Source organism: Neoarius graeffei, chromosome 16 (genome assembly GCF_027579695.1).
Source record: "Neoarius graeffei isolate fNeoGra1 chromosome 16, fNeoGra1.pri, whole genome shotgun sequence".
Taxonomy (NCBI): domain Eukaryota; kingdom Metazoa; phylum Chordata; class Actinopteri; order Siluriformes; family Ariidae; genus Neoarius; species Neoarius graeffei.
In genome coordinates this window covers 8,550,775-8,575,983 of record NC_083584.1, presented here as the reverse complement: position 1 = coordinate 8,575,983, position 25,209 = coordinate 8,550,775, and the positions used below count along the sequence as shown (strand labels likewise).

The following is a 25,209-nucleotide window of genomic DNA, read 5'->3' as shown; positions in this document are numbered from 1 at the left end:
TTAATAAGATTTATTTATAAGATTATCAAAAATCTTAGAAATTTTTGCCAGCATTTCTCAGGAGAATAGCATTAATTTTACAGCATGGATAGCGATAATGACAGTGTTCACAGCGAAAGCGAGTTTTACTACCCTGAGCAAGAAGAAATAAAAGAAAACATTTCAGGAGAAAGCTAAAAACCTCTAATGGCCCTTTTCCACTACCCTTTTTCAGCTCACTTCAGCTCGCTTCAGCTCGCTTCAGCCCGACACGGCTCGCGTTTCGACTACCAAAAACCAGCACGACTCAGCTCGTTTCAGCCCTGCTTAGCCCCTAAAACTCGCACCGTTTTGGAGTGGGGCTGAAGCGAGCCAAACCGTGCCGACTGAGGCTGGGGGCGTGAGCAGACACTCCCCTGTGCACTGATTGGTGAGGAGGAGTGTCCTCACATGCCCACACACGCCCCGCGAGCACGCTGGGATCTGTAAACACCGTAAACCCAGAAGAAGAATAATTACGAATTACGAGAATTTCTGAAGCCTTATGCGCCTCGCCTCATCTATACGCTCTTGCCAGTATCTGTTGGCGTTGTCGGTGACAACAAGCCACAGAACCAAGACCAGCAACACTAACGACTCCATGTCCTCCATGTTTATTGTTTACTATTCGGGTCGTGAGACTACCGCTTAAAAGATCACTGAATCAGTGACATACAGAGCATCGTGGACGAGTTCGCGGAGCGCAAGGCTCGCCGTATGCCCTTCAAATAATGCGCGCAGTAGGCTATTGATGTTTTATTATGAGCCATGTACAGTATGTCACCTAATGTTTTTTTGTTTCTGAGTTACATGTTCGTTTGAAGGACTTAATGTACAAAATAACATAGTTGCACCCCGTAGTGTTGAAATTGGTAAACACAGTGCATTCAGTGAGGTTTGCACCGCCCTCCTTTTATTTCTGACTCTTCCTGTCACCACTCTGAGCGCTCATTCGTATGCCCTTCAAATAATGTGCGCAGTATAGGCTATTGATGTTTTATTATGAGCCATGTACAGTATCCTAATGTTTTTTGTTTCTGAGTTACATGTTCGTTTGAAGGACTTGATGTACTAAATAACATAGTTGCACCCGGTAGTGTTGAAATTGGTAAACACCGCAGTTGTGGACATTTTGTAGCCTAAAATGATGTTATGATAAGCTTTAATAAAGGGCCCGGTCATTTGCCCCGCCCCCGGCCCGGCTCTGACTTGTTCCGCCACTGTCACTGATGTCATTGTTTGCGCTGCTTAACGACATCACCTGACGTCCACCCACTTTCGCTAACTCCACCCAATGTGTCCACCCACTTCCAGCCAGCACGGTTCAGCGCGGTTGTAGTCGAAATGCAACTCCAACAGCCCCGCTCAGCTCGACTCAGCTCGACTCGGCACGGCACAGCCGCGTTTGTAGTGGAAAAGCGGCATAACTTGCTAACGCCGAGCAAAAACATGGCTGAATCCTGAATGACTCCTATTTGTATAAATAGGGGACTACATAGGCGGCAAAATGTAGTTTTTTCCTGCCATGGAAGTGCACTTGTACACCGAGGAGGAAGCCATTTGCATTACAGCCATGAATGAGGATTCAAAATGGCAGCTCGGCTCGGTTTTCCCTTTCGGGCGCTCTCGTTTTCTGTTAGAATTTGGTAAAGAAGTAAATAATATATTTATTTTTCAGCTTAAGGTCGGTCCGTATGGTGAAATACCATGACCTCGGCCTTGAATACTGACTTCGGCCCAGAGGGCCTCGCTCAGTACTTTCAAGACCTCGGTCACGGTATTTCACCATACGGCCTCGATAGCATGCACTATTGTTAGCATATTGCTTATCCTACGTGTATTACGTCACTCTACCCAATGGAGAATGAGTGTTGAATATGGTTTATGATATTGCATGGTTGTCAAGACAACATGACGTTACATGTCGGAGACGTAAAACTTCTGTACTAGCGAGCGACTGGGACAATTTGTAAACAAACATGGCCGCCAGGTTTGCTTTGTTAGAAAATATGGAAGATTTTGAGAGAATTTTGATAGAGAAAGATGTGTTGAACACCTGAAAGGAATGTGTATGTAGAATAATAATAATGGCTTTTTTTCGTGGTTATAAGATATATTCCATTCAGCTACTCATCTTCGACTTGTTCAGTATCATGTTGCTGAATGGAATATATCTGATAGACCATGAAAAAATGCCAGCCAATATTATTTAAATATGTCACTCAGATCCGCGATGGATTTCGTCTGAAAAATGTGAGTTTTTCAACACGAGAAGATAAACTTCATATCTTCAAGCCAACGTGTGATTTTCTTTTTATTATATCGACACATTCACAAACAAAAAATACCCAAATTTATCAAAACAACTCACTCATCGATTTCCTCACGAGTCACAGATAGAGATTTATGTCCCGGTTTTGGTTCTCCATGTCCCAGATGGAGCTCGGATGAAAAATACCAGTGGAGTATTTCCCAGTAAAACACTCGTGTCTGTGTAATATATATGTGTATGCAATGTTACATTTCCACTTTAACTGTCGCTGCAGACAGTAAAGTCACACCAGCAGCCAAGGACGCGTTATCCTAATGGGCTTCATGGGCAGCTGCCCAGGGCCTCGGCCACTAGGGGGCCTCGGAGGTAGCGAGATCGGAAAATATGAAACGATATTTTCAGAAGTTTTGATCATATTGATAACATTTTTGATGCATTGTAATGAAGCCCACCTTGTCCCGTCGCATAAATCACCCGTCATTGTCAATATGATCACTGTCCACCATGTCTTCCCACGCTACGCCAGCTTGAGTTCAACGATTTAATTAAATGACTTCGCTTTCCAGAAAAGTAGGAAAGTGCCCTTGTAAGTTGACCCATGGCTGTCAAACTGAATGCGCAAAGCTGTGTGCCACTGCTGTTTGGGACATTACGTGTGTGAAAGGATGAAATGTTTCACACAGCCTAACATTTTGAGATTTATTTCTGAGAAGCAAGATATTTTTCTCTCTTTGTTATTGCTCTTTGTTTTCACAAGTTAAAAGTCGCCTGGATTCCAAAATGAAAACGAACGGTTATATACCAAATGAATGTTCTTGTTCTGAATACTAAAGAAACTGTTGTCGGCCTCGGTTATGTTCTTGACATGTTGTTCATTGACTCACTCATTCAAAGGCTTCTTGAGGCTAAACTTTAGTTAACCAGACTTGTTAACCGTGATGTCTGATGGATTTTTTCACCATGCAGTTGCCTATTTCACCATTGCTTTTTCTTGATTAAATAGGTGTTGATGGATATAAAGTTTTATCGTTCAATAGTGTTTCTAATTGTGCCACTGTCATTATTTAAGTTTCTGTGCCTAGTTAGACAGGCACGCCTGAGGGGGTGAATTTGCTGAGCGCAGTTGACAACAGGTGGAGGTGGGGCCTCGGGGGCGGGGCCTCGGGGGGGTGTCTGCCCAGGGCCTCGGCAAGGGTTAACGCGGCCCTGCCAGCAGCTTAAATTCTTTCGATCTTCTGCCTCTGAAGCTCCAGGAAAATCAAACAACCTCCTTATCATCAGAGCTACAGTACACCAATCTTTCATCTGCATCACTGAGAATAATCAATCTAATCTAGCGTGTGAGCGAGGCTAGTTAGCACTAGCTAGGAATGGTGAGGGCGTTGTTATGGTTACAGTGTGTTTGTGGTGTTAGACTTGCATTATAAGTGAGCTGGAGGTGAACAGGTTTCCTGGTTTTCCTCAGTTCAGGGAAATATGTTGAAATTCCCATCAGTGGTAATCACACACACACACACACACACCAGATTCTGGGGATAGAGATTGAGAGACCCCCCCCCCAAACTGCCAGAGTATTCCTTTAACGTGCCTGGAAATCATTTAAAGCTTGAATTGTCTTGTGACGACTTCATGGAAATTTTTTTTTTAAAAATGTACCAAGATTAAATGTGTAACCTGGGAAAAAAAAACAAAAACAAGACTCGTGCAGCCACTAATCATTTGACCCCGAGGGAGTTTCTTTGAATCCTTAAATTAATACATTATTTTCTCCTTTACATACAGCTGATTGTACAGTTTACAATCGTGGAACAGGATTAAAAATGCATTCATGTTTCTGGCTTTTACTCTTCTTTTACTCCCACTTAAAACCATGTACAGAGAATTCTGCTCATAGCAAACTGACATTTCAAACAAAATACAACCAAAACATTATGAACCTGAAATTAAAAAAAAAGAAAAAAACCTGTGCCGGAAAACGTGGGAATGAGGGAAATGATTAAAGCATCGTCCTTTCCCTGCTTTAATGATAACTGAAAACTCACACACACACACCCATGTTAACGTGGGCATCGGCAAAAAGCATGCGTTCTAATTAAGCACAGTCTGTACAGTCATTTACATAATTAACCAGAGAGAATTGGTTTTTCAACACATTAGGAAAAAACCCACCCTTTTTTGACAGCAGTTGAAAACAGAGGACATGAAGTTCCCAGTCCTGCGGTGTAACAAAGGGAAAAAAGTGCCAAATGATAGAGTGCTGAAAAGAAAGAAAGAAGGGAAAACAGAAAGATGATCGAACGCACAGCGTAATCAGGTGTTTAAAGGAAGCCATGACAAATGGTTAAGAAAATCCTAAAAAAAAAAAAAATTTTTGAAAATACGGGAATAAATACAATGTGACAGAATTAATGACATTTTAAGTGGAAAAGTGTCAAAAAAAAAAAGAAATGAAAAGAAGCCTCTCCTTCTATAATGCACACAATCCATAATGACCTCATCCTCTCCCAAATAAACATCTTTCACATGCTCATGACATTCTGTTACCTTCATACATGACGTGAGATGATTGAGCCGTTTGAGATTATACTCCTGACATCCGTAAACCACAGCACAGCGTTTTAAATGATCATGGAAACATTTCCATGAAACCAAAATTGCCCTTAAAATATGTTAAAAAAAAAAAAAAGTTCACATTACTGACCTACCAGAAGCAAGAAGGAGCACATCACCAAGAGCAAAATAAAGTATGTATATACTTTTGTACAAACATAACTTAAATTGATAAATATTCCTTATATTCTATTGTTACTTTAGCTAAGTACACATTGATTTGGGATCACCTTTTACAGCCGTATATACAGTACAGAAGAGGCTTCAGGAAAGCTTCAGATCAAGGATGGAGCCTGGCAACATCACGGCCCGTTCAAACGTTTCCCCTCGAGGTAGGAGGGGAACAGAATTTGGACTGATCTCTCAGGGTGCAAGATTTCGGATAAATTCTGCACTCAACACAGTGTAAACATGTCGTAATGCATCATGTGGGCAGGAGGCACAACTAAGGCCTTGCAAAGACCCTGACATACCAAGCCAATGTCAAAAAACTAGCAAACGCACTTAAACAGCCAATTAAACAGCTAAAATATCTTTTCATACCAGCAGGGGGCGATAATCTGTATTCAAATTCAAGATTTACCGTAAATCAAGCCAGAATTGTGAAAAGGGTGACACGTGATATTCCACCTGTGTCTTACTGGTATATAAGTACCTCTGCTGTCATGGCACACTATCATATTTAATCCAGAAGTATGAATTGTAATCAAACAAACTAGCCTAAGCTATCATTTTCACGTCACTGTTTACCAGATTAAACAATCTTGCTTTGTTTCTTTGGTGACTTCCTTTGCTCGATTTGGTGTTTCTTTCCCTTTAACGATTTGCTCAGCTGAAACGAAACTGCTTTCTCTGGCTCTCTGACGACTATTCAACGCTTCAGATCACAACGTACGTAATTTGGTCTGTGAGGTTTGGGTAAAGCCTGCTTACAAGCTCAAAAAGTGCTTTGCCCCCCCAAACGTAGGTAACACTATTAAAATTTTGGGTGATTCCCATGACTACGGGGGAAAGAAAAAAAAAGATCGCCACCCTTCAAAGTCATCCACTTTGGGATGAAATAGTTTGGCCACACCTCGTTTGCAGGGATCACAGCATGTTTGTCCATGCAGTACATTGTATTTTTTGTAGAAGCCAGCCAAATACCGTCTCCCCATGAAGTATGCAGAGGCCTTGAACCAGTCGATTAGTGTTAACTACGTGGCAAACACAATAAAAACTAAGGACAACAGACAGCTTGGTGTGTCAGGAGTACATACTAGCTTTTGAGAAGCTCTAGTCCACCAATTCTTACAAATGGCAATTTATACCAATGCAATTTTAGGGTTAAATCACCAGATGAGTTTGCACAAGTCTTGCATATTGGATGCATTCTGCTCTGTCGTACTCTTACCCATCTAAATAACCAAGCTTACTTTATTATGTTATTTCAGGAGACTACTGATGATGTCCCTTTTCTGAAAGCCACATGTGGTCAGACTATCTGTATGACTGATACCAATATTCCGTATTGCCGCATCTCTAGCAAGCATACAGCAGTTATAGCGGTCCACTCCAATCGAGGCTCCTGAAGCATCCTGCATGTCCTGATCCCAAAGCAGATGCTTTCTACAACATCTCCTTTCAGGTCCATATATTCAGTTTTTTAGATCGGATTACATCAAAGTGAAGGGGGAAACCATGTGAGTCCTAGTACATATCTAAAAGGTATGCCTCAAACATTGGACTCAACAAACGGCCTCTTTGGTTTGATAGGAGAGGAAGGACCTTGACGCTCGCCATGTCCAACCTGTCTGTAGTCGGTGTCCTGATAGGCCTGCGAGACCGGTAGTGTTCGTGCCACCTTAACATCTGGGTATGTAGGTGCCTGACTCACCCGGCCTGAGTTATCTGGCCGATAGTAGTCATCCTCCACTAGGTGTCCATTGTGGGCATTGTTGGTGCGATTGTAGTAAGCAAGGTGCCCATAGGTCATGTTGCCAGGTGATGTGGCAGGACTGGAGACCACAGTGTCTAAAGACGACACGGCCCAGGTGCGTGATGAAGGGGAAGAGGACGAAGGTTGCTGAAGAAACTGCTGAGTCCGTGCTGTCTTGTCTATGATACCCATGAAGGGTGTGCTGCGTGCCCGCATAGCCTCACCTGGGTAAGTCCCCCCTAAAAGCCGCATGTCAGTCCCTTGTGGTGGAGAAACTGGTGACAGGTCATCGCTGTACCCACCCTCGTATGCCAGCTTCAGTGGGATCTCCATTTGTTGTGCTGAAGCCGAGGGCCTGAAGCCTGGACCTAAATTAGAGGTGGATCCAGCTGCCAGACTGCTGCTAGAGGGTGAGAAGCGCAGACCAGTGCTCTGAGAGTGGATAAGAGGCCGTGGTGTAGGGCCAGTGGCACTTAGTGGGCGCCGGAGACCATGAGGATGCTCGGGTGATGATAACTGAGGTTGACGCTCAATTTCATGTGGCTGGATAGGATAATAAGCAGCTGACTGGCTGCGGCTTATCTGTGGTGCCATTTGACCATAACGGGGGCCTGTGATACTTGGCCTGTATGCATGTGAGGGCCTCTGAGGGAGCTCCTCTTCTATGTACACACTGCTCTGAATCTGCAGTGGGCTCGAATAGGCTACTTCCCCAATCTCGTCGACATCCCCAGGAACGTGACCCCTCATGGATTGGGCCACATGAGAGTAAGCACTGGAGTGGACTGAACCACTGGTCTGATTTGTGCGGACGATCTGGGCCTTGGCTGGCTGCAGCCACTGGGTTTGCTGCTGCAGTGAGCGCTGGCTGCCCATTTTAGCCAGTGGTGATTTGGGCCTGCCAGAAAGCGCCTCTTGTTGATAGCGGTTTGAGCTGACAGAGGCAGACTGTGGTCTGTAGATGGCTGCATTCTCTGAGGTGTAAGCTCCACGGCGTAAGGGTGAGGCAGGGGGACTGAAGTGGTAGGATGAGGAGGAGGAAGAAGAGGAAGCTTGATGGGCTGGGGAGGTGTGAGGGGGACTTGGACGATAGTGGGAGGTCTGGTGAGTTGGAGAGAGCGATGGAGAGGTGGACTGGTAACCCTGACGTGTCGGAGAGGACATAGAAGGAGGACTGGGCCGTAGATCATAGGCCTGGCCCATGGAAGCACTTCCAGAAAGATAGGGCAAGTGGCTTGGGGAAGGTGGCATGTTCTGAATGACAGGCAGACCTGAAGGACTGGAACGCGGCTCAGCAGTCACAGCTAGTGGAAGACCATCCAAGTCCCGCTCCAGGTAATCTTCGTCCTCTTCAAACAGGTCCTGCACTGGCTCCATGTCAGACAGGCGAGGCTCCAGCGGAGGAGGATGTGGCACCATTGCTGGGGCTTGCTCATGGGGAGGGGAAGGAGGCAGATCCAGCTGCTGTTGCTGAGCGACTTGGCGACACTCCTCCTCCACACGCTGCAGCAGACGCTGGATCTCACGGTTATTGGGACACAGGCGTATGGCTTCACTCAGGTCCTCCAGGGCTGCGTGGAATTGCCTACACAGAAAGAGAGGTGTGTTATGGTGTGATGTGGAGAATACACCAACTAATAGACATACGTATAGGAAACGTGTTTAAAAGGGGAAGTGTGTCAAGTTTAGAGCTCTCTGTTGCCTGGAAAGTGCACTAAAACCTTATTGCTTTCCTGTTTCCCTCAACCTACGCCAGTCCTTCTGTTTGAATCTATGTAGGCCTCCTGAATCGCATTTTAATGTCCTCATGAAACATCTTGATTTGATGCCATATGTTGAGGTCTTTTCTTTTGGAACAGGCAGTCAGAGTGACAAGTTCTTGACTGAATTAAATAACAGTCTTCAGAGTTCGAGATACATTACAGTCCCTGAAACTGAAAAAACTGCACAGTAGCGCAGTGAACTAGCAAAACATGCTGAACAGCGAAAAGCTGACTTTTTTCAATTGCTGTCAATTTCGCACTTCTGACTTCAGCCATGCCTTTCAACAATATCTTAGATGAAGACATTGTCTGGGCCAAGTTCTACTGTGGTCCCGAGAGTGACCGAGGGCTACAGGGTCATCACTGAGAGACATCTGATTTATGAGTTCAGGGCACTTTACAGGACACTTTATGGAAAACAGGTGAGGCCTATTACATGCCACTACCTGCAAGTGGCAATTTCTGGGCCAGAAATCAAAATCGGAATCTAAATTAAATCTTGAAACTAATCCACTGTAGGGCAACACTGCAAATCACAGTTTTTAATTTTATCACTACAGCTGGGCGGCATGGTGGTGCAGTGGTTAGCACTGTCGTCTCACAGCAAGAAGGTTCTGGGTTTGAACCTCACAGCTGACTGAGGTCTGACTGAGTTTGCATGTTCTCCCTGTGCCCCGTGGGTTTCCTCTCACAATCCAAAGACATGCGGATTAGGTCTACACCGAATTGCCCATAGGTGTGAATGGTTGTTTGTCTCAGTGTTATCTCTGCAACAGACTGGCGACTTGTCCAGGGTGAACCCCACTTCTCGCCCAGAGTCAACTCCAGCTTCCCTCATGCCCCTGACGGATAAGCGGTATAGATAATGGATGGATGGATTATTACAGAAAACACTTGATTTTACAAACTGCACCTTTAAAATGCTGAACAAACCACTGCACCCTCTCAACCGAACACTGTCCGTAGCTCATAGTCCAACAACATTGCTGTGGCAGGTAATGTTCTGTGTGTGTTACTCATGAAAATAATCTGAAAATGTAGAAATAAAGATGTGATGTGACAGATGGGAAGTCTGCAGAATAAAAATAATGTTGAAATGTATGAAAATGAGCCTCCTTATCCTGAGAGGAACACTACTAGGTGAGATTTCACCTCATTACTAAATCTAGAGTAGATTAAAGTAGGAGGTTTTGGTCCCAGCGCCCTTCCTGTTTGTTGCTACGGTTACCTGCTGCTGCGTTTGGCGCGGGCTCGTGCGTAAAAGGCCTCATAGGATTTGGGTTTCAACTCTAGAGCTCTGGAGGCAAACTCCTCCGCCATGCCAAAGTCCTGCAAGCAACAACAGGGCCGACAGTCATACACAGATCCATACGCGTGGAGGCATGTAGGGCTAGTCACATACTTACACACACACATACATACATGGTTTGGTATGGACACACTCTTTCTGAACATATATGTGTACAGCTGCACCAACACAAAAATATGGAAGTGTCCGCAAATATACTGGTATGAGACTGAACACACACACACACACACTTACAGACTCTATGAAGCAATATTAATCATCTCCACCAGGGGGCGCTGCTTTTAACAGTTGCTTTTTGACAAATGTGCCACGACTGTTGAAACAATACTAAGTCTGTTGTTACAATCTGCCTAAATCTATCTAAATAATCTCAAGATAGACTCCATTCTTTTACACAGGGCTGAAAAAAAAATTAAACGTAAACCAAAAAAAGGGTGGTTGGGATGAAAAGTGATGATGTTTGTCAGATGTTGCCAACATTATACCTGTATCTGGAAAGACTGCTCAAACTGGGCACCACCATCCCACTAACACCCAGACTGCAGAAAATGTAAACTCTTTCCTTATCTTGATGCCTGGGTAGGATTCTACCTCACTTTTGGATTAAAATTCCAAATAAATGAATGTAAATGAGCACAAGTAATCTATAGCAGTATGGGTGGCACTGTGATATGAAAACACCGATTAAATTCATTAACAGAACTCACATAAAATGTACTTTACACTGAAATGTTGATGCATGAAACAAAACTTGCGTGTGCACTGGACATATGACTAAACTTGCATATGGCTTCATTTTGCATATAAAGGTGACACTCAAGACAAGACAAAACCACTGGCGACTAACGTTCATTTTGCGGCGGCAACGAGACAGGTTAAGCAGCAGGGAGACTTTAAGCTCGCGGAAACTCTTCAGGTCCTCGGTGAAACCTTCGCGAGGGAACTTCTTCAGAGCGTACTGATAGCGCTGGGCTGCTTCCTTCACCTTTCCTTTCTGTTAGAGCACAATATACTGATGTTAGCATGTAAAGAGTGGAACAAAGGAAGAAACAAAAGGAAGGAAGGAAAGTAGGGAGGTAAAACACCAGGTGGGAAGGGGGATGGAAATTAGAAGGTAGGCAGTTACGTAGGTAAAAAGCAAGGTAGGATGAAGGGATGGAAATAAACGAAAGGCATGTAGGAAGGAATGAGGGAAGAAGAAAGGCAAGACTCACATAAGTAGACAAGTAACAAGGGTGGAAGGTAGGTAGGATGGCAGTTAAGAAGGAAGAAAGAAAACCGCGTAAGATGGTAGGGAGGTAAGATGGTAGGTAAAGGAAAGATGGAAGTAGTGAATTGGGTAAAAAGAAAAGACCAAAGGAATAAAGGTAGGAAAGAAGGTGGTAGATTGAAAGATGAGCAGGTTGGAAGGAAGGAAGGAAGAAGGAAGGAAGGAAGGAAGGAAGGAAGGAAGGAAGGTGGTAGATTGAAAGATGAGCAGGTTGGAAGGAAGGAAGGAAGGAAGGAAGGAAGGAAGGTGGTAGATTGAAAGATGAGCAGGTTGGAAGGAAGGAAGGAAGGAAGGAAGGAAGGAAGGAAGGTGGTAGATTGAAAGATGAGCAGGTTGGAAGGAAGGAAGGAAGGAAGGAAGGAAGGAAGGAAGGAAGGAAGGAAGGAAGGTGGTAGATTGAAAGATGAGCAGGTTGGAAGGAAGGAAGGAAGGAAGGAAGGTGGTAGATTGAAAGATGAGCAGGTTGGAAGGAAGGAAGGAAGGAAGGAAGGAAGGAAGGAAGGAAGGAAGGAAGGAAGGAAGGAAGGAAGGTGGTAGATTGAAAGATGAGCAGGTTGGAAGGAAGGAAGGAAGGAAGGAAGGAAGGAAGGAAGGAAGGTGGTAGATTGAAAGATGAGCAGGTTGGATGGATGGATGGATGGATGGAAGGAAGGAAGGAAGGAAGGAAGGAAGGAAGGAAGGAAGGAAGGAAGGAAGGAATATCTGAGAGAAAGAAATATAGGTAGGAAGGAAGGAAAAAGGAAGGCAGCAAGCAAGGTATATAAGGTAAGAAAGGCAAAAGGGGGTAGAAGAACAAGGGGAAGGAATGAGAACAGAAGAAAATAGATTTAAGTAAGATATCTAGGTAAGAAGGAATGACAGAAGGGAGGTAGGTTGGTCGGTCAGGGAAAGATGTAAGGAGTGTAGGTAGGGAGGTACAAGTTTGGTAGAAAGAAAAGAACAAAGGGTGAATGGTTGGAAGGAAGGTTGATGGAAAGAGACTGGAAAGATGAAGTGTATGTAGGAAGGATGTAAGGAAGTAGTGAGGTTGCAAGAATGAAGGGAAGGGAGAAAGTTACAAAGGTATGTGGGTAGGTAGGAATGGAGGAAAGATAAAGAGATAGGAAAGGGGAAAGACAGATGCAAGGTGGGTATATGTAGGTAAGAATGAAAAACAACTGAGGTAGGTTGGAAGGTAGAAAGGAAGATGGGTAGTTCTGGGAAAGACGAAAGGAGTGGAGGTAGGAAGAAGGGAATGTGGGCAGACAGGAAGGTAAGAAAGAAAGGAAGAAAGAAATGTGGGTAGGAAGGAAAGATGATAGGTAGGAGAAATAGAAATGGAGAAGACATAAATAAAGGAAAAAAAGGAAGATATAAAGAAAGGTGGGCGGATAGAAAGGTAAGCAGATATGAAGTTAGGAGAGAAAGAAAGGTAGGTAGGTATGCTGACAGATCGAAAGGCAGAAAAGGTGGGTAGAGAGAAGGGAAGGAAGTTAAAAAGAAAGATGGCTGGGTAGCTAGAAAGAAAGGGGAAAGGAAAGATGTATAAGATGGAAGAACAGAAGGGAAGTAGGTTGGTAGTAGGCAAGATGAAAGGTAGGTAGAAAGAAGCACAAAGGAAGGAAGGAATAAAGGTTGGTAGGTAGGTAGAACGACAGTGCGAAGGTACCAACAAATGAACTACGCATAAGTATGTGTACCTACAAACTCTTCATTTCAAATTACACTTAATTTACAAATTACGATTCATTTCCTAATAGCAGCTTTAACTCCTCAACCACACAACTGTAAGATACTTAATGATCCAAACTACAGCATCATCAATTATTACTGAATGTTTGGAGAGAGACTGACCTTGTAGAATCCATCTCCTTCCTCAATCAGCTTGCTCAGGAGGACAATCATGATGTCTGGCTTGGAGGTGGCCATGGCCCACGTTGCTGGACCTGTAGCAAACAGGAAGTGTGGGAAGTCAGACAGCTGCTAACATGATCAAGCAACTTGACTTGAGAACACGCAGGTTATTCAAGAGTGAAAGACACGACATCTTTAGATCACTGTCTCTGGAACATAAGAGAACAAATCCATATTGTCAGTGGTTCTTAGTCTTGGTTGTAGAGTGCCATGCACTCTATCAAGTGACATGTCGCTTGTGTCTCTTGTAGTTTGTCACTTGTCATGGGTATGTAGTGACGACTAAAGTTGTTGGTTCGGGGCATGGAATGTCCAGCATTTGTTGTAGCTCCAAAGAGTAGCCAAAATATAAATAATTCTTAGGCAATTAAAGGGGAAGCCATGGTCTAATGGTTAGAGAAGCAGTTTTGGGACCAAAAAGGTTGCTGGTTTGATTCCCTGGACCGGCAGGAATGGCTGAAATGCCCTTGAGCAAGGCACCTAACCCCCAAGTGCTCCAGGTATGTTGTAGGTTGCTCTGGATAAGAGCGTCTGCTAAAATGCCATAAATGTAATGCAATATAATGTTTGTTGATTTCCCTTCCACTAACACACCTGACGTTAGTTCAAACCCAGAATGAAAACCACTGAAGAACAGAAACTCCATACAGACGGTATAAACAACGTTTCAGTAGTCCAGCAACAAAAGAAAGACAATGACTGATCACACAACCAAAATACAGGATGCACAACACATTCCCTGAGCTGTGCTTCCAGGGGTCAAGGGGTCAGGAATACAGTGAATGGAGGGGGCTGAATCTCCGAATATAGAATAATATACATATCAGGAACTTCCTCCATGCTTTCCAACCCTCCCAACCCCACTCCTATCTATGCTAACAAGTATGGCACACAATGTGATCCTAAAATAGTCATCCACATTCATGGATGATCCCAAAGTTGAGGCATTCATCCGTCAACACTGGGGAACTGTCGATGTACCAGAACTCGGTTAGTGATATTGCTTACTGCAATAGCACACCTGCATGGCACTGCAGGTAATGCAAGCACAGGTAACCTCTGAGAATCTAGCTTGCATTTGTTGCAGGAAGATGGGTGGCATCTGCATTGCCATATTCTCAGTAGCACGTACCACAACACTGAAGATTTGCTTCAACACTTAAATTAGCTGGTTGCTATGCAAATTATTCCCCAAATTGGTACTGAGAAGGTCTTTGATTTACAAATAAACTGAGACAAGACAGATCAAGCAGACACAGCAGAAAGCACTGCAAGCCATGCAACAAATGAGTCATGGAGTTGGTGAACACTAGACATTTCCTGAAGCATTCGTTTTGCGTAGAGAAATAATCCATCACCATCATTCATGCGTTTCCAGACATGCACTCATGCAGATGTGCCTTCAGGCTAGAGCTGACCAATCCAAAGATCCAGCTTAGCTGCCTATGAATCAAATCTCTGCTTAGTAACCTTTGCTGTCCGCCATTATCCCGGTTTAGCAACTTCACAGGTTCACCAGTATTTCCTGTGAACAGACTGGGATATGGTCAAAACGTATGACTGGGGAAGATATTAGTTAAATGGTAGCTGGCTAGTCTCAATTGCTTAACACAGGACTGAGGAGAAAATTAATCAACACCTTCTGACCAATCACAATCCACAACCTTTCCTACTTGAACAGTTTCCTGATATCCAAAAAACAAAAATTGATCTCTTGTGGTAGTCACTTAACTTGATGACTCTAGCTTCCGTTTCTATGGTAACTGGGGCTTGGGATTGGTCTGTTATCTTGGCAGGCATTATCACAGCATACATAAGACAGCATGGTCACTTTCCTAAACGATGGACTGATTTGTGCTTTGGACCATGAGCTTTCACGAAGACACCACATACAAGGAGACCATCAAAGAAGAGTACTAAAGTGGAGTGGATCACACGGATACGAATAATGGTTGGAAATGGCAGATGAGGGTGCACACAGGTAAGGAAGGGCTTTACCTCGGGCCCTGCTGGGGAGGGTCTGACATCCTGCTTACGGAGAGAGAGAGAGAGGGAGGAAGGGAGGGAGGTGAAGGGGAGGTTATACAAGCGACAGGGAGACAGGTGAGTGGGGTGAACGAATCACCACAGGGTTAGAGGTCCATGTCGGCCCAGAGAGAGGGATAAGCAAGATTCAGAAAGAAAAGTGAGACAGAACCAAGTGAGAGGTGTGAAAAGGCATGAGATGAGAGAAGAAAAGCAGCAAACGCATAGCAGGGTTAAAAGCAGCAGCATTAGTGGCCTCTCTCAGTACGCACCGATGGACTGACCGCCGCCATGTCGGTGCCTTTCGCTGAAATTAAACACTGGGGTTTGGTAACATTTGTATTGTAACATTTATATAATGTTTTCAAAACATTCATTTACTTCACCAGATCTCTCTAAGTAAAGACACTGCATGAAATAAGTTCATACAGACACACCACTGCACTAACGTCCAGCTTCTTTTAAGTTCTGATGATAAATGTTAATATAGTGGCAAGCAGCGACTAAGGGACCAAGCACTTTCTGGCCCCACAAGTTCGCAATGGAAGAAGACCAGAAGCCAATCGGACCATCAGCAATTTGTTCAAAAAGAGATGAAGTCCATTTGAAGGCAAAACGTCAAACAGTTGCCGAGTTAGCTGGGGAAGTTGTGGTGTAATGGTTGGAGAAGCAGCTTTGGGACCAAAAGATCGCTGGTTTGATTCCCTGGACCAGCAGGAATGGCTGAAGTGCCCTTGAGCAAGGCATCTAACCCCCAGTTGCTGGAAAAGAGTGTCTGTTAAATGGCATTATATCATCTCATTATCTGTAGCCGCTTTATCCTGTTCTACAGGGTCGCAGGCAAGCTGGAGCCTATCCCAGCTGACTACGGGCGAAAGGCGGGGTACACCCTGGACAAGTCGCCAGGTCATCACAGGGCTGCACATAGACACAGACAACCATTCACACTCACATTCACACCTACGCTCAATTTAGAGTCACCAGTTAACCTAACCTGCATGTCTTTGGACTGTGGGGGAAACTGGAGCACCCGGAGGAAACCCACGCGGACACGGGGAGAACATGCAAACTCCGCACAGAAAGGCCCTCGCCGGCCACGGGGCTCGAACCCGGACCTTCTTGCTGTGAGGCGACAGTGCTAACCACTACACCACCGTGCCACCCTAAATGGCATTAATGTAATTAATTTGCACAAATTGTTACTCTCACTGAGGTTCTTTCTACCTTCTTCTTCTTATTATTATTATTATTCACTAAACGTTTTTTTAGGACGCCATTTCTCCCTCAGTTTTCAATCAATCACCACCGAATTTCACATGAAGAATACCTCTGGGCTGGATTATATTGCTATGACTTTTGGTGCTGATCTGGATCACTGATCTGGAATGATTCATGAAAAATGGAATATTTTTTCAATCAGTTTTTTTTTTTTATTTTGTTCAGGGAGGCAGGGCATAATTTTTCCTCACTAAGCATCATCCTCTATCTCTTATTGTTCTGGATCTGCAGGGTAAGGTGACCAGATGTCCTGGTTTGTAACAGCTAGTGCAAATTACTGTTACTTTATTCATAGTCTCTGTGTAGTGTAATGTTACTGCCTCACTTCCTGTTTTCAGTAGCCCTTCCAAGTTGCAAATGACCTCAAAGCTTGTTGATTAAAATCAAGTCATGTTGCTGAACATGCGTACAAAGTTTGGTGCCAAAATATAATAATAATAATAATAATAATAATAATAATGGGCGGCACGGTGGTGTAGTGGTTAGCACTGTCGCCTCACAGCAAGACGGTCCGGGTTCGAGCCCCGTGGCCGGCGAGGGCCTTTCTGTGTGGAGTTTGCATGTTCTCCCCGTGTCCGTGTGGGTTTCCTCCGGGTGCTCCGGTTTCCCCCACAGTCCAAAGACATGCAGGTTAGGTTAACTGGTGACTCTAAATTGACCGTAGGTGTGAATGTGAGTGTGAATGGTTGTCTGTGTCTATGTGTCAGCCCTGTGATGACCTGGCGACTTGTCCAGGGTGTACCCCGCCTTTCGCCCGTAGTCAGCTGGGATAGGCTCCAGCTTGCCTGCGACCCTGTAGAACAGGATAAAGCGGCTACAGATAATGAGATGAGATGAGATGTTCTAACCCTTTTAGGAGCATTCTGCCTGATCGCACTGTGTCCCAAAGTGTTTTATTTGACTTGTACTACAATGATATCTGATTACAGAGAAACAGGTTCTCACTTACAATATAGCAGCTACACCGATCAGCTATTACATGAAACCCACTGAGACGTGAAGAAGTGAATAACACTGATGAGCTCATTACAATGGCACCTGTCAAGGGGTGGGATATATTCAGCAGTGAGAGAACAGTCAGTTCTTCAAGTTGATGTGTTGGAAGCAGGAAAAATGGGCGAGCGTAAGGATCTGAGCAAGTTTCTTTTACAAGGGCCAAATTGTGATGGTGAGATGGCTGGGTCTGAGCATCTCCAAAATGGCCCATCTTGGGGGGTGTTCCCAGTATGCAGTGGTTAGTACCTACCAAAAGTGGTCCAAGGATCCAAAGGACAACCGGTGAACCGGCTAACAGGGTCATGGGTGTGGAAGGCTCATTGATTCGCATGGGGCACTAAGGCTAGCCCATATGGTCCAATCCCACAGAAGAGCTAATGTTAACCATTAATACTGTTTTAAACTTGAATATACGCTACACTCACACACAGCTGAGTCACATTTTAAGCTAATTAATATTTAAAAGCACTCTCTCTCTCCTGTCCTGAGATCTCACATGGAGATGTTTCGTACATAGAGAAACTGATTGTTCGTGTTAGTGCGCTGGTGTGTTCCCCTTCACAGCGTCAACATGTTACACACTTCCTCCTGCTTCATTCCTTGTTCTTGTCTTTTTCACCTGTCTCTTTCTCTTACCTATCTTGGCACCCTTCTTCAGCAGGGCCACCACCACCGATGTGTTCCTGCAGCCCACGGCTCGGTCCAGAGGCCTCATACCGCTGTAGTCCACATGCTCGATCATGGCACCGTGTTCCACGAGGAACTGTACCTGTGCCAGACACACACAAAGGCTTTGCATTTCAGTCCCACTACTATGGTACAGGAAATCCATATAAGGGCAAGGGAAATGCCCTCACCACTTCCGAGTCTCCGTAGAAGGCAGCGAGGTCCAGCGGTGTCCGGCCGCTCTTGTCGGCGTGCGCCGTTGCCGCTCCTCTCTCCACCAATGCACGGACCAATGGGAGGTGGCCTTTCAGACACGCCCAGCTCAGAGCTGTGAGCCCCTCCTTATCCATCAGCGCCAGTGAAGCACCTGTGGGCGGAGCCACATAAGTCAGAGATAAGAGACGGTGTATAATAATTTCTTCTTTGTAAAACAACTTTCTCAGAAAAGGAAAAAAAAATCACAATCTCCAACATGAATAGGCACAAGATGGAAGGAATAAAACACAAACACTCCATGCTGTGTTGTGCTGTTATTGGAAAATAATCAACAACGTGGTGGTTTGATGGGGTGGCGTTACTGTTACCACACGGAAGCTGGTTAATGTTATATCATATGTCATGTACATGACACGTAATTTAGTAACAATTTAGTCAACAATAATAATAATAATAATAATAAGCTGTGATTTGCTGCTGCACCAGTGTCAAAGCTGCTGTTGTAAAAAATTAATCAACGCTTTCTCAGCTCTCAACTGTCCTGTCCGTGGATGTGCTCCGGTGCTCGCGTTAGCGTGTTGGGAGAACACACACTCACCCTGCTCTAGCAGGAACTCCGCTGTGGCCAGATGGCCCTCAGACGCGGCGACCATCAGAGGAGTGCGGCCCTGTTTATCCGCCATGTTCACATCGGCACCGTGATTCTGAAGCAGCTCCACAATCTAGAACACACACACACACAAATGATAAACATATCAGCTTAACTCTGTCACCAAAGTACGAACTTAAAGGAGGACCAGTCCTATGCTATAGGAGTGAGTGAGTGAGTGAGTGAGTGAGTGAGTGAGTGTGTGTGTGTGTGTGTGTGTGTGTGTCTGTCTGTCTCACCTGCCAGTGGCCCTGACGGACGGCGCTGAACAGCGGGACGATGCCACGGCGGTTAGGCTGAGACACGATGGCTCCCTGCTCCAACAACAACCTGCACACATCCAACTTCCCTCTGCCTGCTGCTGCAGTCAGAGCTGAGAGTAAGACAGACAGACAGACGGACAGACAGACAGACAGACAGATGGACAGACAGACAGAGGAACAACCAGAGACAGTAACAGAAATTAGTAAGAAAGAGACAAAGAGAAAGACAGATAGAGATACATTTTTAGAAAACGTGTGATATTTCTTTACTTTTAAAGACACACACACACACACACACACACACACACACACACAAACACACACACACACACACACACACACCTGTTTCTCCCCACAGTGTGTCGAAGCTGTTGATGTGAGGCCGCTCTTCCTCATCTTCATCTTTAAGGTCCAACAGGTACGACGCAATCTACACAAACACACAGGAGTGTTAGTGCATGGTCTAGGCCGAGTGAGTGTGTGTGTGTGTGTGTGTGTGTGTGTGTGTGTGTGTGTACCTCAGTATAACCCATGCTAGCCGCTGCTATAAGAGCCTGCTGTACAGCGTGTGTTTTGCTGAACGCCACCTCAGAGCTCCACTCACACTCTAGCAGGAACTTCACCACCTCCAGGTGTCCCCTCAGAGCCGCGTGCACCAGAGGACACTGGCCGTTCCTGTCCACGTGGTCCACCTAACACACACACACACACACACACACACACACACACACACTTCATTAACATAAAATCTGTTCGTCATCTGTAACTCGGAGAACATCTCTAAACAGAATGAAATACTGAAGAAGAGAAATCAGACAATCCATCCATCTTTCACAAATTCTTTGATCAATACACCTGTCATCCAGCCATCATCCATCCATCCATCACAAATCCAATCATCCATCTATCCAACGTTTGACTCGTCCATGCATCCATTTATCCTTCACAAATCCATCCACCCTTTCCAACTCCATCCATCTTTCAGAGCTCTCTCCATCCCTCCATCATTTTTTACAAATCCTTTTATCCAATCATCTATCAATCCTTTCTTTTCTACTCCATCCATCCTTTACAAAAAGACACTGAACCAACCATCCAACTTTTACAAAAATTATTCATCCATCCTTTACAACTCCAACCACCCATTCTTCTATATATCCTTTACAAACCCATCCATCCATCCATCCATCCTTCCTTCCTTCCTTCCTTCCTTCCTTCCTTCAGCACTACTGTGCAGGTCCGGAGAATGAGCCACATGCTGAAAGTAAGGTCAGTGTTGGTGTTTATCTGGTGGATGACCCCCACACTGACAGTTTGGTAAATTCAGTGTTACACTGTTAAAGCAGAGCTGCTCACTCAACCTCCACCATCGCCGTTCTAACCCCCTCACTGACCTTTGCGTTTTTGGAGCAGAGGGTGGTGATGATGGTCAGGTGACCAGCGGCGGCTGCGTAGCCCAGCGGTGTGAGGCCGCTCTCTGATGCGCCGTTAACATCAGCACCAAACTCCAGCAACAGCGTCACCATCTCCACATACCCCAGGTGTGCGTACACACACAGCACCGGAGCATTGTTCAACACCTCCGTACGGTAGTTCACATTGGCTCCGCCCAGAATGAGCAGACGAGAGACCTACATCGAGAGAGAGAGAGAGAGAGACAGGAGTCAAATGTGATTGGTGATGGTGTTGGTGAGGTGGTGTTGACAATGGTGAGACAGCATTGGTGATAGTGGAGTTGGTGATGGAGAGACGGGGTTGGTGTGAGTGATAGTGGGACAGTGTTTGTGATGGTGAGGAGTGCTGGTATTAATGATGGTGGTATTGTGATGGTGAGATGGTGGTGTTGGTTGGTGTCAGTGATGGTAGTGTTGGTGATGGTGAGACGGTGTTGGTGATGGTGTTAGTAATGGTGGTGTTGGTGATGGAGAGACGGGGTTGGTGATGGAGAGACGGTGTTGGTGATGGTGTTAGTAATGGTGTTCATGGTGGTGAAGTTGGTGATGGTGAGATGGTGTTGGTGAAGTTAGTGATGGTGAGATGGTGTTGATGGTGTTAGTGATTGTGGAGTTGGTGATGGCGAGACGGTGTTGGTGATGGCGTTAGTAATGGTGTTCATGGTGGTGAAGTTGGTGATGGTAAGATGGTGTTGGTGAAGTTGGTGATGGTGAGATGGTGTTGATGATGGTGTTAGTGATTGTGAAGTTAGTGATGGTGAGACTGTGTTGGTGATGGTGAGATGGTGTTGGTGATGGTGAGACGGTGTTGGTGATGGTGAGACTGTGTTGGTGATGGTGAGACGGTGTTGGTGAGACGGTGTTGGTGAGACTGTGTTGGTGATGGTGAGACGGTGTTGGTGAGACGGTGTTGGTGAGACGGTGTTGGTGAGACGGTGTTGGTGAGACGGTGTTGGTGATGGTGAGACTGTGTTAGTGATGGTGAGATGGTGTTGGTGGAATTGGTGATGGTGGAGTTGGTGATGGTGAGACAGTGTGTTAGTGTAAGTGATGGTGGTGATGGTGTTACCTTGATGTTGGGGGTGTAGAGGTTGCGCAGGGATGCGAGAGCAGCAGACAGACCCTCTGTACTGTACGACACCCACAGCCCCTGCAGCACAGACGAGGAAACCCCGACCTTCTTACTCAGACCCTGCAGGAAACAAACAGTCCATCACTATAAGCATTCCTGTGATTCTGAATGTAAATCTGTGTGTGTGTTAACTTTGTGTCTGTCTAAGCTTAAATGAATAAGCAGTGTGTGTGTGTGTGTGTGTGTGTGTGTTTGCCTTGAAGATGTGTGCTTTGAGAATGTGGTGGCCGAGCTCGATGGTTTGCTGGCGGTTCAGTTTGCCTTCCTGCCGCGAGAACCAGAAGGCCAGCAGTGTGTGACCGCTCCTACACACACACACACACACAAAATCATGATGTCACAATTAATACATAAAAATTTTTTGCATGATTATAAATGCCCTTTTGTGACCTTCACAAAATTGAATTTTTTCCCCAAATTTATAGGTCATTAAATTGAAAAAACAAAACACACAAACAAAAAAAAAATTTAATTTAGCCCCATAGTGTTGAGTAGGTTTGACGTGGTTTTTTTTTTCATTTCTAACTTTAAATTCTGAGCACCTTACAAAAATTCCGATTTCCAGAGACGCTCGACTTTCTCTTTAAACAAACAAAAAAATTTTTTCATTTACTTTCTACATAATTAACCTATATTATTTAAACAAGTAAACAAATACAAATAATTAAATTAAAATAAAATATTAAAATATGTAGGATATATTTAAGTCTATTCTGAAATAATAAGAACAAGCAAAATTATACTAATAGCTAATTAGTTAAAACAAATATATAGTCGATAACAAATATATTTAATTAAAGTGTAGCTTTTCATTCTATGTATAAACAAAATTATACTAATCACAGACAAACAAATAAGCAAAAAAACAATACCCTAGGAATTAGGCCCACTTTACACGGGGACGGTCTGAAACAAAAACGCAAAAGTCCGTTTTCGTTCTCACTTTTTTCCGCGTCTACACGACCGTTTTCAAGGAGGAAATCTGCGTCTATACGGTGACGCATAAATGTGTGGAATCCAATTGGATGTGCATGCCAGGCGGCTAGGTGGCGCTGTGAAAGACCTCCGCTATGTCTGCACGCATGCGCAACGTCTTCCGTCTTGTCTGATCTGCACATCTGCGCCGCGAAAACTTTGACTACTCTGGCTACGGTAAGTAAGAAAGTAAGTAAAAAAGTAAGAGCATACTATACCCGCCTCTGTTCATTAACGGTATATGTGCAGATTCGGTATAGATGTTCGAAGGACTCCTGGACGTTTATTAAAGCTGCCAGAGCAGCTTGAAGGTCCGTTGGATCGATGTAATCAGACATGCTCTTACTTTTTTACTTACTTTCTTACTTCCCGGGTTGGCATGTACAGTATATGACATATGTATGACGTAAACGCGTACCCGACGTGAGCAGATCCGAGCAGAGTTTGGCGTATTGGGTAGTTTAGACGGATATGCAACGGGGGCTGTTTTTAACTTATCCACTCTGGAAGGCGTTTTCAATTTTTTCCGTTTTTCAGCCTCGGAAACGCCGTCCCCGTGTTGACGAAAGGCACTTCCGATAAAATATTTAGTCGTTTTTACCCGACAGCGTCCTCGTGTAAACGGGCCCTTAATTTTACTGTAAATAAAAAATAAGGATAATTTTTTAAATGTATCTAATTATGCGCATCTTTAAAAGCTAAGCATTAGAAAATATGACAATTTGTTTGTCATGTAAACACAATGAAAATTTAAAATAAACAGTATATTAAATACAATATTTACAGTAATATTTACTTATAATTTTTATAGTATTTTACTTATTTAATATTTTCTTATATTTACTTACATATTTATATACACAGTAATATTTACATTATATACCGTATATTAAGCCCAATATTTATTACATTAGGAAACATGGAAATGTTTGTTGTGCTCGATAGAAGAAATAATTAATTATGTGTACTTTTAATATGCTTTAATTAAACCTGATATCTGACATCATCTGTAGCTCCGCTAATTAATATTGTGGTCAGTAATTATCGTGATAATGAATGATGATTAATTGCGCTGCCTAAAGCTGATACCATTCATCATGTACACGCATTTGATAACGGGATGTGAAAGGAATCATTCCCTTTGACCTCTGACCTGGGGTCACAGAGGAACTTGGTCTTCTCTCCGTCCTCTCTCCAGATGAGCCACTCTCTGAAGGAGGCGTGGACGAACATGCGTGTGCCGTCCCTCCTCTTCATGAGGAAGGGTGCGAGGAGCTCGGCGCGCTGCTGGAAGTCGTCCCAGTGGAGCGCCGTGCCACGTACGACCCCGGCGTTCACCGTCCCCAATGCCTGCTCGTCCGTCAGCGGGTGCAGAGACGCCACGGCCACGTTGAGCAGCGGCAACACTCGCTCAAACGACGACTGCGTGGGGAAACGCATGTTCAGCAGCAGCAGGTAGACCTCCGCCAGGCTCACCGGCACCACCTGAGCCCGAAAGAAACAAACACCATGAAGTAATACTACAAATCCTACACATACAGATCTGTGCTAACTATACTAATCTCACAGCGGTATCTCAGGCTATGTTAGGTTTTGCTAACATGCTAAAACTTAAAGGTCATAGGCAAGGGTCAGAGGTGAAACGTAGAATATCACCTTTATTGTCTAGAAGAACGACCCAAAAAGTGAATTCAATCTTCCTGGTGTCTAAAATTGAATAAAATGGTTAAAATATACTGTTTTGCCCAATTTCCGAAGGTTCGTTTACATCTCACTTATGCGCGCTTTCACCGCCAGGGGGCGTCGTCGTGACGTCATTTAAGCCAAACAGACCGGGAGCAGCTCTGTGTTTACCTGCGAACCGAGCACACGCGTACGGACGTTGGTCGTGAGAGGTTGTGTAAAATGTCTGAAAGCGAGAGCGATTTTGAAGTAGGAACTCTCCAAACTGAATATCGAGAGGTGAAACCGTATCTGTATGACCCTATGGCCGTTGCAAAGCAATCGGTGAATGTGGCTCACTGGTTTGACCGTGCGGCCTCGGAATCGGACAGCGACTCGGCCGACTCTGATCGCGGTGACCCTGGACCTCAACAAGACTCGCACCCAAATGATTTATCCTGGTAGTTATGATAAATTCCTACTTTCATCATAATACTAAATAAGAGCCCTTTTGAAGAATAATTAACCCGCCTTCCCTAGTGGATATCGGGAACGATTACTGGACAGCGTGCCGGTAGGCCACATTAGCCTGCCATCCGCGGCATTATACTATTTATAGCCGACTCTAAGCGAGGAAATATCCGTTTGTCTCATTTCCACAGTGATTGTACAGGATCCCTCAGAATTCTTGACTTGTCAATTGCAAGCAAAAGCAAAAATGTTTACCTCCAATCTTCTCCTTTTTGCTTGAGTGTTGCTGCTCCGTTTCTTCTTCGACTGCTTGATTTCATTTCACGCGCACAATCCACTCTCTCCGCCTCTTCTCCTCTTCCGGAAAAA

The 25,209-nt window shown here is 44.6% G+C and overlaps 1 protein-coding gene across 4 annotated transcripts in view; it reads right to left on the bottom strand.

The window, feature by feature from the left end:
- Positions 1–4,005: 4,005 nt before the first annotated feature.
- tanc2a (tetratricopeptide repeat, ankyrin repeat and coiled-coil containing 2a) overlaps positions 4,006–25,209 on the bottom strand; it is a 307,566-nt gene continuing 286,362 nt past the window's right edge. For all 4 annotated transcript variants that reach the window (XM_060942455.1, XM_060942457.1, XM_060942458.1 and 1 more), the window contains 14 exons: positions 23,861–24,192; positions 21,929–22,037; positions 21,670–21,792; positions 20,541–20,777; positions 19,665–19,838; positions 19,489–19,576; positions 19,123–19,256; positions 18,833–18,956; positions 18,210–18,385; positions 17,989–18,121; positions 12,994–13,085; positions 10,738–10,884; positions 9,810–9,910; positions 4,006–8,403 (listed from right to left, as the gene is read on the bottom strand). In XM_060942455.1, the coding sequence (XP_060798438.1) occupies positions 6,615–8,403; positions 9,810–9,910; positions 10,738–10,884; positions 12,994–13,085; positions 17,989–18,121; positions 18,210–18,385; positions 18,833–18,956; positions 19,123–19,256; positions 19,489–19,576; positions 19,665–19,838; positions 20,541–20,777; positions 21,670–21,792; positions 21,929–22,037; positions 23,861–24,192 (3,759 nt within the window). In that variant the 3' untranslated portion in view covers positions 4,006–6,614. The remainder of the gene's footprint in view (positions 8,404–9,809; positions 9,911–10,737; positions 10,885–12,993; positions 13,086–17,988; positions 18,122–18,209; positions 18,386–18,832; positions 18,957–19,122; positions 19,257–19,488; positions 19,577–19,664; positions 19,839–20,540; positions 20,778–21,669; positions 21,793–21,928; positions 22,038–23,860; positions 24,193–25,209) is intronic.